The following is a 17,086-nucleotide window of genomic DNA, read 5'->3' on the forward strand; positions in this document are numbered from 1 at the left end:
ACTACCAATGCCACAGCTGTACTGAGTCATTAGAAATAAAAAGTTTCTCTGTTAGATTTATATTAACGTAGTTCTTAGATCAGCAGAAAGGCCAGATTCCCACAATACACTGAATATTAACAACAATCACAGAAACCAATGATATATATCACTCCTGGACAGCAGTTACATATCACCTTAATGCCTAAAAACAAGATTTTCAAGTGTTTTTATAGGTAAAGTAAACAAAACATTTTCTTTTACTGATCCTAGAGTTGTTTTCATTTTCTTCAACTGTAAACATTTATACAGATCACACAAGGTTAAATGCATGAATAACAAGACCTTTTATAATGTCTCTCGCCTTCATTTTTAATCACTTTTAATCTTAGTAATTTAAATACACAATCTACTAATAGCAAATTCACATTCATGTAACAAGAACCATATTACTATTCTTTCATTGTCTGTATCTTGAAATAGCAAGCATCAACAGACTGAAAAAGTAACAGGATAACAGTTGGGAAGGTGAACTTGTTCAATCTTCCTTTGAAACATTTGAAGGATGTCTTTGTCTTTCCTTCCTCTGCAAAGCAACTTTCTTAGAAAATGCAGGAAGTTCAGAAGGAAACAATGAATACCACGAATCTCTCCTCTTAGGATATTAGCATTCTAGTTGCAAGGAGATGTCATCTCAAGTGCTATAGCAGCATCTAAAAGCACAGAATATTCCACCAAATATTTTATATTAAATATTTCTAGAAATTAATTTGTCTCACTCGCTTTCTCAAAATGTATACATTGATAACATTGGTGGGTACTATGTAATCTAAGAAAACCTAGATTATATGTATTAAAAAGAAGATTTTTAAAACATTCTTTAGAATAACTATCAATCTAAACTATCTTGTGTAGCACATTATCTTCTTTTATGCAAACAATGACTGATTTTGACAAAAGAGATGTAAGATTTGTAGAGCCTAAAGTTTATACAGTTTACATGAATTAGTTGTTCACAATTCACATGAACCAACTCAAATAAATGCATTGCTGTTGTAGGGACAGATGAGGCAAGGCACCAAAGTTAGCAGGAAACAGTTTTATTTGGCTGCAGCCAGGTTCAGAGGGGACAGCTTTTACTATAAGCAATCAATCCCCTGAACCACGAGTTCAGGTAGTTTCAGAGTTTTATAACCAGCATGTAAGGGGAGGAACTCAGAAGTTCAGGCTGCAGAAGTTCACATAAAAGCAGCTTTTTCTTTCACTGTTCTGGGCAAGTTAACCCTTCAAAGACAAAACCTGAGAAGGGGAGAACTTCTTCTCCCCTCTCTTTCCTCCCTCTGCCAGCTGTTACCATGAAGCCCAATTGGTAATTTCTCTTTTTTTTTTTTTTAATTAATTTTTATTGTAGGTTGTTCAAAAGGTAATTTCTCTTATATTAGAAATGTAGACATCTCTGTGAAGCTCCAGCTCAAGGGCAGAGGCCTTGTTTACACATTTCTACAAACTACTATACTGGATACATTTGTGAAAAACTAGTAAGGGGGTGTCTAGCATCTGGAATGCTGATTTCTTCCAGGCTAGCGGCCAAGTAAAATAGGGCAACATGAAAATAGGAAATTTATCTACATTGAACTCTTTTGTAGAGACTCATTTGCTGACAGTCTTAAAATCAGTCATAGTGAAGATTTCTGCAGAAGCCCAGTTAAATTTTTTTTTGTGTGTGTGGAGAATGGGGGTGCCACTACATTGCAAAGCCCTTTCCCTGGGTCTAGGAAGGGCTTGTGCAAATGAAGAATTAAAATTTAAGCTTTTTTCACTTCACAGGAAAGTGATCTTTGATATCACAGATATTCAAAATGCTTTGTGGAGATTAACAGATGAATTCCAATAATAAAATTTAAGGGAACCTGGCATTTTATTACAATATCGTATTTTACAGAGTTAATGAGATATTAAACATTGAATGACTTGCTTAAAGTCATCTAGCAAATTATCATTCCAACAGGTTTAAATTTTTTTTAGTACAAAAACACTTTAAAGTAATCATTTGGTATACAGCTGATCCCTCTTTATTGGGAAAGAGAATACCAAGTCATTGTTTAATTTATCTTGCTTGACAAGCCCACAGAACAAAATACTGAAAAATAAGATAAGTATATAACCTTCTTCAGTACTTGTCACCCTGAATTCACATTATTATAACTAATAAAATTCAGATTAGTTCAAGATCAAGAGATATAAGATCTATTTAAAAAATTTTACTTTATAGACAAATGCTTTTGATTTTCTAAGTGGCACAACTTCCCTGGCAGGAGTTCTTATGAAATCAATAACCAGAGAATGTTTTGGCTGAAAATTTTCTTCAGAAAACCACAAAATATTTCTCATTAAAGGTGACACAGGGACTGGCTCAGTGGTAGAGCGCTTGCCTAACACAATCCCCAGCGCCACAGGTATTTTTTTTTTTTTTTAAAGTGACACAGCTTTAAGTATGAGAAATCAGACTTACCCGCTTCTGAACTAAAATAATTCTCAATGCTGGTGTTCCATCCGAGGCAAGTCGGCCTCTGAATCATCTGATAGGGGAGATCCTGATACCTATAAAATAATCAATCTTTAGAGTTTCTCAGTAATTGTAAATGTCTCACTCCTCCAAAGTACCAATTCTGGCTGTTTAAATATCAGATGCTTAGAATTAACTATTCATAGCTCAAGTTGCTTGCATGGGAAAGAATGAAGTCAGAGGACATTTTGGCCTTTAGTTTATACATACATTAAAAGATACTTCTAATCTGTCATTGTGTGCTATTTATTACAAAACTTACTATAAAACAAAAATAAAAACCATTTGAAATCATCATATTAAGACTTCAAAGCAACCATTATAACTGTGTTATATTAAGTAAAGGAAAATATACTTGAAATGAATGAAGGGTCAGGAATTCTTAGCACAGAAATAAAAGCTATTAAAAATAATCAAGTGGTTATTTTAGGATTAAGATATATACTATCTGAAATTTTTAAAATCTAACTGAATGGACTTAATAGTGAGACAGAGATAACAAAGTAAAATGTCACAGAACACAAAGAGAGGTAAAAGAAACTGTACAATCTGTAGAAAGAAAAAAGATTAGGGAAAAGTTAACAGAGTCTCAGGAACCTATGAGAAAACATCAAAAGGTCTAATCTATGTTTTGTCATTAGACTCTCAGAAGGAAAGGAGCAGAAACATACATATTCTAAGGAACTAAAAGAAATTCTAGAAGTGGAAGATTATATGGAATAGAAAACGTTTAAATTAGGTAAAAGGATGATCTTAGGAAAAAAAAATGTCAAGTAGACAATTCATTTTGAGAGATTAAGAAATGATTTCAGAGTTTTACTCTTTCAAAATGAGGTTTTAACTTTAGGGTTAATGCAGTAAAATACTACAAATTCCCACAAAGCCTATTGTTATACAAAGAACATACCTAGGCTATACACACACACACACACACACACACACACATACACACACACACACACTCACTGACACACATTTTTAACCTAAAAAAATGATTACTACCAGTTAGGAAGTTTATATATAAATATTTATGCAATAAGATACTAACTGCAATGACATATAAAATGAGCTTTAGCAAGCAAAATCTTATAGATCAACAGAAAACCTGCCCAATTCTTAAGACAAATTTTCCTTAAAATATAGTAAATATGTAAGATACCCAAGTTTCTCTAATTTACAAAGAATATTTCAATACCTGATGTAAAGCAACACTGGGAGTATGCAGGTCAATAGCAGCCAGAGACGGAATCCGAGATTCTGAAAGAATTTTGTTCTCTTTCTTTATTAGTCTAGAATTTCGAGCTAGATAAAAACAACCATAAACACAATGAAAAAATATACATTTTTTTAGTTTTTCATATTCTACATCTGTCCCTCAATATGTATTTATTACACATAAATGAGTATATGTGTTTAATTACTTAAAATATGTAAAGTTACCATAAATTATTTCTAATATTCTGTTAGTTTATTTACTACACATTTTACAATGTACACAAAAGGGCTGAAAAAATTAAAAGCATCATAAACATACCTATTCCTTCCAAGGCTCTTAGTTCAGGGAGATGATTATAGTTCAGTTCAGGCAAACGGACGTCTGTCTTAGAATATTCCCTTCTTTTCTTATTTGCCTGAAGGAGGTTTTTTTCACTAGAGACCTAATTTGGTCAGAATTATTAACAGAAATAAATTAGCTTCAGGGTAAACTAGACTTTCTTTCTTTTGTAACGACTATATTTGTATCCTAATGTTTATAGATTTAAAGAGCCAGAATAAAAAACTTTAAGGATATTAATAACATAGGAAACCATTTCACTCAATTATTCTAAACCTCCTCTTTACCAAATTTATTAAAATTGTTAACAAGTGGATAACCTGATTGTTCTACATTTCTCCTTTTCCCCGTGCCAACCTTCGATATAAGTCCTGCCAAGAGTAAAAGGATAGAAGATGAAAATCAATACTCTGGTCTTTCAGGCTACTGAGGTCAGACCTAATAACACTTGGGCTTTTCAGCAAATAGTTGCCATTACATGTATTATAATAGAGCTCCCTTGAAATTAAAAGCTCTAAATTATTTTCATTTCCTGATTTTAAAAAAAGTTTTTTTCCATCTTAACTTCCTCATGATAAAAATGGAAACTGAAAAACTAGTCCCTAGATTAAATGGGTGCCAAGGACACTGGAATTTTGACATAATTCTCTAGCAAGCACAGCATAGCTAAATCCACATAGGTGTATTTCCTGCCTTTTATCTTACTATACCCACTTTTTCTCTCATAAAAGTTGTTTGCATCCCTGAGCACTCTCAAGTTGGAGATTGAGACAGAAAAGTCTCCTCTAACTTCCTCAGGAATGGCTTTGAATAAATCTATTTTCTTCCACCAATTTGTGATTCCTGAATTTTGGTTGAGTGGTGAGCAGAACCTTCAATTCCAGTAGCATAATCACATCTCCTCCAAGATTGATTCTTTCTTTCTCAATATAATCTTGTTACTTGTTTTCTGTATTTGGTCTTGTCTTGCTCCTTAGGGTTAGCATGATACTATCTTCCCAGGAAATATAGTTTATTTAGTAAAAAACTGTAACTCAGTTATTTTCCTTGTCTTTTTTATTTTTATTACTTCATAGTTGATAAAGTCAGAAAACATCCAAAGTGAGAAATAGTAGTGTCACTTCAATTCTTCAATTTTATAAATTTGATATTTTTATAAACTTTTTCATTTAAGAATTGCAGAAACTTCATTCTTTTCAACATCTTCAAAATAAATGGCACATAGAAATTATGTGACTTGACAAAAAACATATATGACAAAATCACATATATGTATGTGGGTATTTATATATACATATATGATGAAATACACACACAACAAATGTACACATAATGACATTAAGCCATGAAGATTCTTTGAGTACAAAAAATAAAATCAAAAAGTGAGTTCAAATTACCAGATTTACACATTTAAAGCATGACAAAAAAAAAAAAACACATAATAATAAATGTTTGTATATTTATTCACATCCCAGAATTAGGGCATAAAGAGTGGGGAAAGTACAGATCTTTAATGCAGAAACTGAAGAAAGTCTAGATTTAGTTCTGTCTGCATTAATTTTCATTAAGGAAAGACTCCAGTGGGTCTTTTCTCCACCATTTTTTTTTCACGTCAGATGGGTAATGTGATGATGTCATAACAAGGTTTAGAGGGAGGCACCTCTCACACAAGAGCAGGACCCCCCAATCATCACGCTTACGAACCGAAGGATCTTTTCTCCACCAATCTTTACCCGCTTTCTCGATTATCTTTTCCAAAGAAGAATAAATAAAAATAAGGTCTAAAATTATTAGCCAGCATTGAATATGCAATGCCTGAAAGCAGTTGATATCAATTCTTAAAAAACAGTATTGAGCTAGCTACTTTTAAAAAGGCTTGCTGATTGAAATAATCTTCCAGAACAGACCAGGATTAAAAAATAAAAGAAATCAGTAGGGTATTATCAAAAAATAAAATGTCATGAGCACAGAAGTAATAAACTAAGAATAATTAAAAGAAAAACAGCAATGTTCAAATCATGAGAGAGATGAAAAGACTGTATTTTTCATCTCTGAGGATAATGAGTAGAGAAATTAGTGGAAAAAATACTGTTTGGGAAATATATCCATACCTCTCTTTCTGTGTAAAAAGAATTTACTTATTCTCCACATTTCTTAAGTCCCACCCCTCTCTTTTTCTGGGGTTCTAATCCAAGGCCTTATGCATGCTAAGCACAAACTCTACAACTGAGCTATACTCCTAGCCCCTCTTAAGCAGCCTTACTGGGCTAAACATTATTCTCAGTAATGGAGTATAGAAGTGAAGAAAACATCACAAATTACTGACATGGAAGCTTATACATTGTATTTTTGAGGAGACAGACTATACATAAAAATGAGCATATAGAGGATGCAGATATAGGTAATGAAAAAAAACTAAGGAAGGAGAAGAGATAGAGGGTAATGAGAAGAAATGAGTCACAATATTAAAGAAGAACTCACGATAAGGTTTTATGTGTACTAAAGAGGAGAAAAAGTACACATAGTGAGTTATCTGGAGGAACAGAGCTCTAAATGTAAGTGTAAAAGCCCAGAAGAACACATGGCCATATTTCAGGAATAACAAGGAAATCAGCATGGTCAGAACAGATTGATAAAAAGAAAGGAAATAGAGGTAGGATTAAAAGGGCAGGGGGCTTTCATCATGCAGGAACTTGATGGCCCCTTAAGGACTTTGGCATTTACTCAGAAAAGAGAAGTCAATGAAGGATTTTGAACAGAAGAATGATGATGATTTGACATAGTTTATAAAAGCAGCATTCTGGAGGTTATGTTGAGAATAATAATGCTCCCTCCTGTGGTATCTCTGAACCTTAGTCATGCTTTGAATACTAAAATCTGATAGCATGTTTTTAGTTTGCTGATTTTCTAGACCAAAAGTTCCATGGAGAGAGACTGACTTAATTCCGGTGTCTTATATAAAATAGATGATCAAGAAATATTTGTTAAATGAATAAAAAAATACTTTCACCAGAAATCTGGTGCGGGTAAGATAATGAGATAATTTCTCTTTTCATTTATTCTAAAAAAAAAGAACTGATTGACAAGCATTAAGAAAATTTACTATGCTTCCATAAACAAGCAAATGGCATTATAACAACATCTTCCAGACTTATTTAAATTTTAGAATTCTACATCATGACTATGACAAGACAATTTTTGCATAATTAAGGTTTCACTTTATGATTCTAAATACAATTCTCAAATCTTAATTGTCATACTGAATATTTTTCAAGTCTAGAACTGACTAGTGCTTGCTCTTCTTCGACTGGGAACAGTTTACTTACTGATGTCACATTAATATTATAAATTCCTGATGGAGAATGTTTATTTGGTTTAACAAATGGAATGCAATACTTCTTAGTTTTCTCATCCACTCTGCAAAAAAAATTAAAATCAATAATTATTATTTTCAAGCACAAAACCAAATGTCACAGCACCAAGTGTTACGCAGTTTAATCAGAATTTGATGCCTATCTTCAAATATATATTACATATAAATCTAGTGAAGCATTCTATAATTTATCACTTGACTCATGCCTTCCTCACAGCCTCAACACCTACCTTTTAGCAAAATTTACTTTTCTTTTAGCAAAATTCCCAAAAGGTGCTTCCTTTTACCACGAAGTGCCAATAGACAAACTATGCAGCAGCAGACCACCAAAACAAATCTCTTATTACAATAACATTCTTTCATATTATAGTCTAAATAGTTGTAAATTCTCTTCACCTTAAATCATACAATTCTACTTCCTTAGGACTCAAGTGAATTTTGGTTACAAATCCTAATAATTTTCATCATACAAGTCAAAAAGTTTTGCAACAACAACCTAACAAGTATAAATAGCATCTATAATTCTACGAGTAAAACAATGTGAATGAATCAATAAACATTATCATTTGCAAATAGATCTCTTAGCAATTTTTTTAGTCTTACTTTCCTAATTCATACCTGTAACTCTGTACACCTGAGATAGTTCCCATTCCAGAATTAACACCAGGAGCAACTGCTGAAATATTGTGTGTAAGTGGGGGGATTGCTGTGCTTGGATTCCTTGTGTGGTTCACGCTGACATTGCTGCAGTCTCTGAGGCTTGTGGAAGGCACTGTTTTGATGTGGCTTATCCTATTTTCATGGAGATACCTGGCATTTGAACATCTATTGCCTTTTTCAACTTTCTCTCCATCGATTTTTGATCCTTTTATTTTAAATACCTTAGAATTCTTAACTTTGGGATCAGCATTGGTATCCTAAGCATGAATAAAAATATTAAGGTTAGTGATCTGAAAAGAAAGAAAATTACCTCTTCTTATGTAGTACTTACTTGTTGCCTCAAGCAGAATTTTACAGGTATCACCTTTTTGTGACCATTATCTTTAATCTACCTATAGAATTAAAAATGAAACCCACATTCTTATTCACATATTTATTGTGAAAATACAAAAAGAACCAAAATGTAACACTAATTAATAATATATTTGGATATGTGTGCATATGGTATCTGTATATGGTGTATATGAATTTCAGTGGGGAAAAAAAAGTGAAAGAGGAATTAAGAAAGCTACTTTTCTCACCTCTATGCTCCCTGACTTTGAGGGTAGTGAATTCAAATTACCTTATTAAGAACAGATCCTGAGTACCTTAGCCAGAAAAGCAAATTTAAATATTTAAATTTCAATTTTATAATGCTCCAATTTATATAAAATTCTAAAACAATATTTTTTTCTCACATCATTTAAGGAGAAAGAGTGGTGTGTGTGTGTATGTGTGTGTGTGTGTGTGTTTGCTCCCTATATGTATGTATGTTTGCTCTCCCTGTGTGGGTGGACACATACAAGCATGTGTCTAGGTGTTCTTAGATGAGCGTATGGAACTGAATTTCTTGGAAGAAGCCACATCTATATTAAAGATCCTGCAGACTATTTGAATTTGGATGACTACAACATTATGATTATGGAAAGATGGAATGCAGGTCATGAGTCAAAATTATCTTGAGCTGTCTTTTGAGCCATTTACTTTCAACCTCTGTATCTGACCTAACATCCTCATGACTCTTAGGTAAAACTCTTGGAATGTATTACTAGGCTTAGCAGACCTCTAGCCTCCAAGAAACCCAGAGTTAAAAATGCTATAATATCTGAAACCTATACAAGAGATTTCTCCTTCTGCTGTAGCTCCACCAGACTAGACTCCACCAACCTAGACTCCACCAACATAATTTTATGTTAACAACTTTAATTTCCTGACAAGCATTATTATAGTTTCCTGGTATACATTGGCATTAAAAACATACTAAGTTTGTTTTGGCAATATCTGTAGGAAAGATACATTTTTACCAAATAGGCTAACAGTTAAGAACTTGTTCACCACTCAGAAAACTTCTAAAAGCTTCATTTCCTCCCACAAAATTAAATTTAAAACATAGACATTTACCTGTACCACCAGCATTTTTCTTTCTTCACCTAAGGAATCATCTTTTTCCTTTTCCTTCTTTCTGTTTTGGGATTTTTTAGATAAAGAAATATTCCTGGCATCTTTCTGTATTTTTAATTGTAGTTCCTGAGAAAATCTACAAAGAAAAATACATTCTTCAATAAAATGAAATTGTATGAAACAGAGAAACCTAGAAAAACAGTTGATTTTCAAGATAATTTTCAATCAAGGGTGAGACTAGAATATTTTATTTAAAATAAGAAAAATGATGGCCTAGATCAACAGTTAAGAAAGGGTAGTCTATAGATCTGTAGGGATCCCTGAGTATCATTCAGGAGGTTCACAAAGTCCAAGATATTCTGTTTTGTTTTATTTATTATTTATTTAGATACTGGGATTGAACCCAGGGGGCACTCAGCCACTGAGCCACATTCCCAGCCTTTTTATTCTTTATTTTGAGACCCTGTAAGTTGCTTAGGGCCTTCCTAAATTGCTTAGGCTGGCTTTGAACTTGTGATCCTCCTGCCTCAGCCTCCTGAGTTGCTGGGATTACAGGTGAGCATCAGCATGCCTAATACAAGCTATTCTTATCTTAATATGAAGATATTGTCTGCATGCTATAAAAACAATGGGGGGAAAACCTGCCAGCACCTTGCCAAGAATTAGAACACTGGCACCAAACTATACCAGCAGTCATTTTCTTCATTGTCATGCATTTTCAGTTAAAAAAAAAAAAAGCAGTAAAACAGTTTTACTTAAGAATGACCCTGATAAGGCAGTGAAAAGTATTAATTTTATAAAAGCTAAACCCTCTTTTCATATTCTATTTGACAAAATGGTAATATGCATAAAGCATCTATTATGAACCAAAGCGCAATGATCATTTTAAGAAAAGCACTTATATATTGTTTGAGATACATACTACAAACTTTTTCATAGAACAATATTTTTACTTGAAAGAAAGAATGACAGAAAACTGATGGTTAGTTAAATTTGGGGGAGGTGGCAGACATATTCTTTTAGAAAATAAAAAAATGGTGAATAATATATTTCAATAATAAAACTCAAGCTTTCATATTAAAATTAGAATTCTGTTGAACTTTTGATCTTAAAAGCTTCCCAATGATTCAAAACAGTTTTATAATGAGATGGAATATGACATTTTTATATTGTACAATGAAATTTATTAATATTTTCCAAATGATTAATGCATGGTGTTATAAAAGCAAGGATGATTAAAAAGACCCACTTAAAAAAATAAGAAAGATAAATAGATTTTAATGCAACAGAGGAAAAACAAGTTCATTGATACAGTTTCAGATTTCAGAGTGACCAACCTTTAAGAAACTACCACTGCCAAGTTTGAGTATATCAGAATTTGGTATAAAATTTAAAAACACCCACAACTATCCAAAAAGGCTGTTAAAATTTTCTTCCATTTTTCCAATCACATATTTGTGTAAGGCCAGAGTTTCTTAATATATTTCAACCAAAAAATATAGCACAATTAATTGAATGTAAAAGCAAGCAAACGTAAGAATCTGGCTATCTTCTACTAAGCTAAATATTAAAAAGATTTGCAAAAATATAAGGTGATATAACTGCCACTCATCTGATTATTTTTTTTTTGTTGTTCTGTCAGCTGCACTGATGCCAGCACCTGGAGCGGCACGGTAGCTCTAGAGACTATGCCAGTAGCTACGACACCCACAGATTTGACATTACCATCTCCAGCACATCAGCAGTGTCAGCAATATCATAGCACCTGGTGTGGCTATGAGTTTAACAGCAACAGGAGATGGCACCTTTGTAACTACATCAGCACAGAAGATAATGGCATCACACAGCTGGTAGCAACATAGAAATCAGTGACCTGAATGGCAGATGTCACCACAGGGAAAATGGGGGCGGGGGGCATGAAATAACACTTCTTGAAAACTAGAAGCACCAGTTTAGTAAGCATAGGAGACTATCCCTAAGAACTGCATTATTACTAAGGTTGAACAACTGCATTATTACTAAGGGTGAACTCGGATAGGATGGTAGATTCTTTAGTCCTGCAAAAACAGGTGTCAACAGAAATAAGGAAAATGCTGTCTGTGACTATGCAGAAGCCTTACTTAAATCCTAGATTATTAAGGCCTGGAAAACATGGGTTAGTACTATACCTCTCCGCAAATCTATCCATTTGAAAGAAATCATGGTGTAGCAGCTCAGCACAGAAAGGCCTTTTGTCTGGGTCAACATGTAAGCATTTCTAAAAAATTAAGAACACAAATAATTCTTATCCAAGGAAAACTTCCTACATTTAAATTTCCAAACACACACACAAAAAAAAAAAAAAAAAAAAAAAAAGAAAAATCCTATTCATAGCCAATGAATTTTAAACATCTCTAACTAAGGATGAAGAAAAAAGCACAAATCCATAAAATGATTATCAATGGTTGCTAATATCACTCACATACACACACACCATACACACACACATACACACACAGCACCATATATTCAGTAGCATTAGATGAAAATATACAAATTCCTAGGATGTAGTCTTTTCAAAAAAATAACCTGATTCTGATCAAGTATAGTTTATAAGAAATAAAGGACACAGGAATATGCTGAACCATATCATGGGGAAAGTTAATGGGACACACAACCTAGTTGCTTCAACAAATTGCAAGATTTAAACAAAAAAGAAAGAATAAAAGAAGCTTATAAATTGTCTTAAAAGACTTATCAACCAATCTATTGCAATCTATAACCTTCATTTGGATTCTAATTTAAACTATAAAAAAATTATATAACAGTTAAAAGTTTGGACAATGATTACATATTTTGTGATACTAAGGAATTATTGTGAATTTTTAAAATTCAAATAGATCTACTGAGATTGGAGAGGGAAAAGACCTACTCTGTACTTCTTATTGTACTAGGTGCTTTACATAAATCATTTTATTTTAATGCAAGTTTCACTGTGATACATTGAAACCCCTCAATGTCAATAAAAATAAAAGGGTCTTAGTAAGTAGCTTTAAGTAATTAAGTTCTACAAATAATTATAAGCTTAATATATAACTGAAATAATATAATGTTGGGTATTTGTTTCAAAATACTCCAAGGAAGGAAAAAACGTTGAAGTTGAGTATGGATGGGTTAGCCATGATTATAAAAAGGTTGGTAATTGCTGAAACTAGATGAAAAGAATGTTTGGGTTTATTCTATGACTATTTTTTCTTTTCTATTTTTAAAATTTTCTATAATAAAACCTTTTAAAATTATATGATTCTACTCAAGAGATTTATGTTGGACAGTATTTTAACTTTTATTCCCTTTTAAATCTCTTTACAGACAGGTGATGAAGCTGGTCTCAATGACAAATGCTTAATCTATTAGATTAGGTAAAAAGTACAAACGTACTATTCTAAAAACTTATTATCATTAGTTATAAGCTTACTAAACTTTTTTTTTTAAATGAGTTAAAGGAAGCAAAAAGACATCCTGGGGAAATGTTCTAGGATCCTAGCACTTGGAGAAAATTATTTTAACAATATTCTGAACGAGTCTAAGTAATGAGAACTATTTGAGCTAATAATTGTATATAGTCAACTTTTAGAAATAATTTGATACAGTGAAAATCTCCCTAATCTCTTCATCAATTAGATACAAGCAACAATAGTGGTTAGTTTCAGTAAATCCAGAATCTAAATAGAATAGGATATGATCCTATACCCTATACACTTTATTTTTTTCCTAATTTTCTAACTTTATTTTTATTTTCTTATTCTACTTTTCTTCTAATTTCCACTTAAAATATAAACTTTTTATGTTTTTTTGATGAGAATGTTACAATTGCTATGAGACTGTCTGAAGACTTAAAAAATAACATGCTATATAACACTAATTGTTTTCTTAGTGAGTTTAAAACAGGTATCATTTTCAGGTTTTTATCTGAAGTTTCTACACTAATACACACCAAAGTATTTAAATTCTTCCTTAATGTACAAAAACAAAAGATTATGAGCAAATTGTTGACCAAAAGATCAACTAGACAAAAGAGAGAACCAACTCTACGTAATACATACATTTCCTGTCAGAGAGTGAAAAGAAAAAATATGACTACCTTTGCTAAATCTATCACAACTTCAGAGAGCTTAGGATAGCGTCTTTCAAGAGGTTCTGTTTCCTTGATTTCAGGCAATCTTACTCCAGCAAACACAGGATTTTTATAAAACAACTCCTGATGTCTTGGAATTAAATTACCTAGAAGTGAAAACAGCACACGTCTCGTCATTATACATAAAATGGTGAAGGGACAACTTATGTGGAGGAGAGGAAATCGTGGAACACAGCTTCAGGAGTTTGGGACTCTCTCAGCATGCAAAATCAACCAAAAACAGAGCTATTATTGTAATGACACATGGCAGTCTTTATAGTGGCTTTGACATAGTCAACTCAAGGAAGTAACATCACTATCTCAACTCATCATTTAGAAAAATTCACAAACTGCTATAAATAGAACTGAAGTGTGAGAACACAGGTAAAGAATATTGTATAGCTTCCCAGATATAAGTACCAGTATTTTATTTCTAAACAGAACATAATGGGTTGACCAAAACAACTAAAATATAGTCATGTAGACAGAATCTAATCTAAATAAACCAATCCCTCCCTTTATGAATTTAATTTTTAGTAAACTGATTTTACACCTGAATCTAAGGTCATATTTGAGCATTTCACTTTTCTCACAACTTTAACATGTAAACATATATATTTATGTTTCCATAAGAAATTATTTATTGCTTATTGAATTTCTCATCTGGAAACGTAAAATCAAATAGTTACCAAGTGTTTTCCATTATTTTCATCTTCCAAGCTCTATCTCTGAACATTTATTGATACTTCAACAAATGAAAGACTCTGATTGTCTAGCTCTGAAACTTTATCCAAAGTGCTAACAGCAAAAGTCAAAGATGGGACTGAGGTTATGGTTCAGCGGTAGAGCACTCGCCTCGCACATATGAGACACTGGGTTCAATCCTCAGCACCACATAAAAATAAATAAGTGAAATAAAGATATTGTGTCTAACTACAACTAAAAAATAAATATTTTTAAAAGGTCAAAGATGAAGCAAGATTACCTTCAAAGTCTCTGTGTCTCTCATTTTGAGAATGAGAATATTGACTGTATTTCACCAAATGTTTACTGACCAGGGATGATAATTATTTGTATTCTCTCTACATGTGATTAACTGAATGTACAAGTGCAGAAAATGGACAACCTCTGCTCTTTTTCTTCTCTTTTGACAGGAGAGGGAGGTGAGCCTGATTAAGAACATGTGTCAGATAAACCAAAACCATACTGGGTCAGGGAGACTCACACACACACCTGCATATATGATATATGTTTTCCTATTTATGCCCTACCTTCACTTAGAATAGATAGCCTCTTTAATATACAAACAACTTTAAAAACCAATACAAACACACAGGAAAAAAAAACTTCTAGAATTTAAAATGCAAATGCATAATCTTACCTAAACACATCATAATATGATATAGCTGATCAATATCAGAATCTCCAGGAAATAGTGGTTCTCCCATGAACATTTCAGTTACTAGACAACCAATGGCCCACACATCAACAGCCCTGAAAGAAATGCAATGTGGTGTAAAATTTGGCATCCTAATATGTTTATTATATCTGAATCTATTCTGCATATTAATACTTTATATTCTGGATATTGAGAATAATAGTAATAAGCCTTAAACTATCCATAAAAAGACATTCATCTAAAGTTAAGACCTCTCTCAATTTTAATAAGTGAGATTTCCAAAAGCTTTGATCATGTGGCCTAAGAGGGAAAAAGCCTCTGAAAAGACAAAACACTATTACCTGTACTTTGTTCTAATAAGGTTCTCAGGCTTCCATTCAGTCTATTCATTATTTGTTTACATGCAACTCTAACAAGGTCATTTCATTCTTTGTTTCATAGAAAAAAGAAAAACACAGCAGAAAAAGATGATTGCTAAAGACAAATGCAATAACAGCAGGTCCTGAAGGCTAACGGGGAGGCATTTTTTTTTAATCTTAAAAATCAGTCATAAAAACTTAAATAATATGTTAGTTTCATTTAACATAGGAACAACTATCTTGATGTTTCTTAAGGTCATTGCTGAATTAGAAAATGTTACCAAAAAAATGCAGCATGGCTATAAAATGTGAACTTAGAGCAATTAAGAAAATATTAAGGACATTTAATAAACTCTAAAAACAGAGAATAGTAAAAAATATTTTAGAAAGATTTCTATCAAAGCAGTAAAACTTATAATTCTCCCTTCTTTGAAGATTTGAAGACACTTGTGTTTTAAGAACATTTTGTTCAATTTATTTTTACTCCCACCCTTGTCTCATTGAGACACTCACTACCTTGTCTCTTTCCAACAGTGTCAGACTTACCCAATTAATATTGGTCTCTTTACAAGTGATAAATATACATATTTCTGACCTATTACCAAAAGCAGACCATTTATTTACAACTTAATTTCCCCACCTTTAAAGTGAATAAACCCACTCCAATTCCACAGGAATTTTGCTTGTTTGCAGTGCTGGGAGTTGAACCCAGGGCTTAGGGCATGCTGCGGAAGGGCTCTTCCACTGAGCCACACCCCAGCCCTCATGAGAATTTTTAAAGGAAATGTATCAAATGATTACAAACCATTTTATTAATTTCCCTCAGCTCAAGCCTTCCTTTCAGTGTTAGAAGAATCATTTATTATATTGTAAAGATACTTTGTTTTATCAAGAAAAAAAAAGTTAAAATCGCTCCCTCTCAGTACTGATGTCTTACTTGCCGTACTTGACATCACCAACCAAGAGTTCTGGAGCTCTGTACCAGCGAGTTGCCACATAATCAGTATAAACCTCTCCTGGAGCAGCCAAAGTCCGTGCAAATCCAAAGTCACATAACTTGACGACACCAGACTGGGAGACTAAAATATTCTCTGGCTTTATATCTCTGTGTATGATCTAAAACAAAAAGAAGAGGACAAAATATGGTAAACAAAAATTAATTATTTAGGAGAGCACCTACCATGAGTGGGAAACTGATTTTTATCCCTATAAAGAATAGAAAATAATGCATACAAATTGTTACTGACTTTTAAGAAACTGAGACCTAGCTGGGCAAGAAAAAACATTCATGCTTGAAGTTTTATTTAAATACTTAATTTAAATACTTTATTTAAATACTCAAACACAAAAAAATACATACATTATTAATCAACAAACCAACTGGCTAATAACTAATCTCAAAACTAAAAAAACTCTCATTGAAGACTAGGGGTGGTAAGAAAAATTTTTATGAAAGGGGCAGGTTCTATAATAGGCATTTAATACTGAGTATGATCTGGATAAATGTAGAAAAAAAAGAGCAATCCAAGTGAATGTAACAAGGAAAGCAATAAATAATAAGCCTTAAATTACCATAAAAGGACATTCCTCTAAAGTTAAGAG

The 17,086-nt window shown here is 32.5% G+C and overlaps 1 protein-coding gene and 1 non-coding gene across 2 annotated transcripts in view; both read right to left on the reverse strand.

Moving 5' to 3' along the window:
* Positions 1 to 620: 620 nt before the first annotated feature.
* Cdkl2 (cyclin dependent kinase like 2) overlaps positions 621 to 17,086 on the reverse strand; it is a 32,439-nt gene continuing 15,973 nt past the window's right edge. The window contains exons 3-13 of the mRNA XM_076864738.2: positions 16,422 to 16,600; positions 15,108 to 15,220; positions 13,694 to 13,833; positions 11,742 to 11,830; positions 9,574 to 9,709; positions 8,092 to 8,390; positions 7,427 to 7,517; positions 4,080 to 4,203; positions 3,741 to 3,847; positions 2,492 to 2,580; positions 621 to 692 (exon numbers count right to left, since the gene is read on the reverse strand). Coding sequence (XP_076720853.1) covers positions 2,515 to 2,580; positions 3,741 to 3,847; positions 4,080 to 4,203; positions 7,427 to 7,517; positions 8,092 to 8,390; positions 9,574 to 9,709; positions 11,742 to 11,830; positions 13,694 to 13,833; positions 15,108 to 15,220; positions 16,422 to 16,600 — 1,344 coding nt within the window. The 3' untranslated portion in view covers positions 621 to 692; positions 2,492 to 2,514. The remainder of the gene's footprint in view (positions 693 to 2,491; positions 2,581 to 3,740; positions 3,848 to 4,079; positions 4,204 to 7,426; positions 7,518 to 8,091; positions 8,391 to 9,573; positions 9,710 to 11,741; positions 11,831 to 13,693; positions 13,834 to 15,107; positions 15,221 to 16,421; positions 16,601 to 17,086) is intronic.
* Positions 5,711 to 5,812, reverse strand: LOC143406601 (small nucleolar RNA U13). Its single transcript, XR_013092245.1, has one exon. It is a non-coding gene; the product is annotated as a small nucleolar RNA U13 (small nucleolar RNA).

The sequence above is a fragment of the Callospermophilus lateralis genome, chromosome 8 (assembly GCF_048772815.1).
Source record: "Callospermophilus lateralis isolate mCalLat2 chromosome 8, mCalLat2.hap1, whole genome shotgun sequence".
NCBI lineage: Eukaryota > Metazoa > Chordata > Mammalia > Rodentia > Sciuridae > Callospermophilus > Callospermophilus lateralis.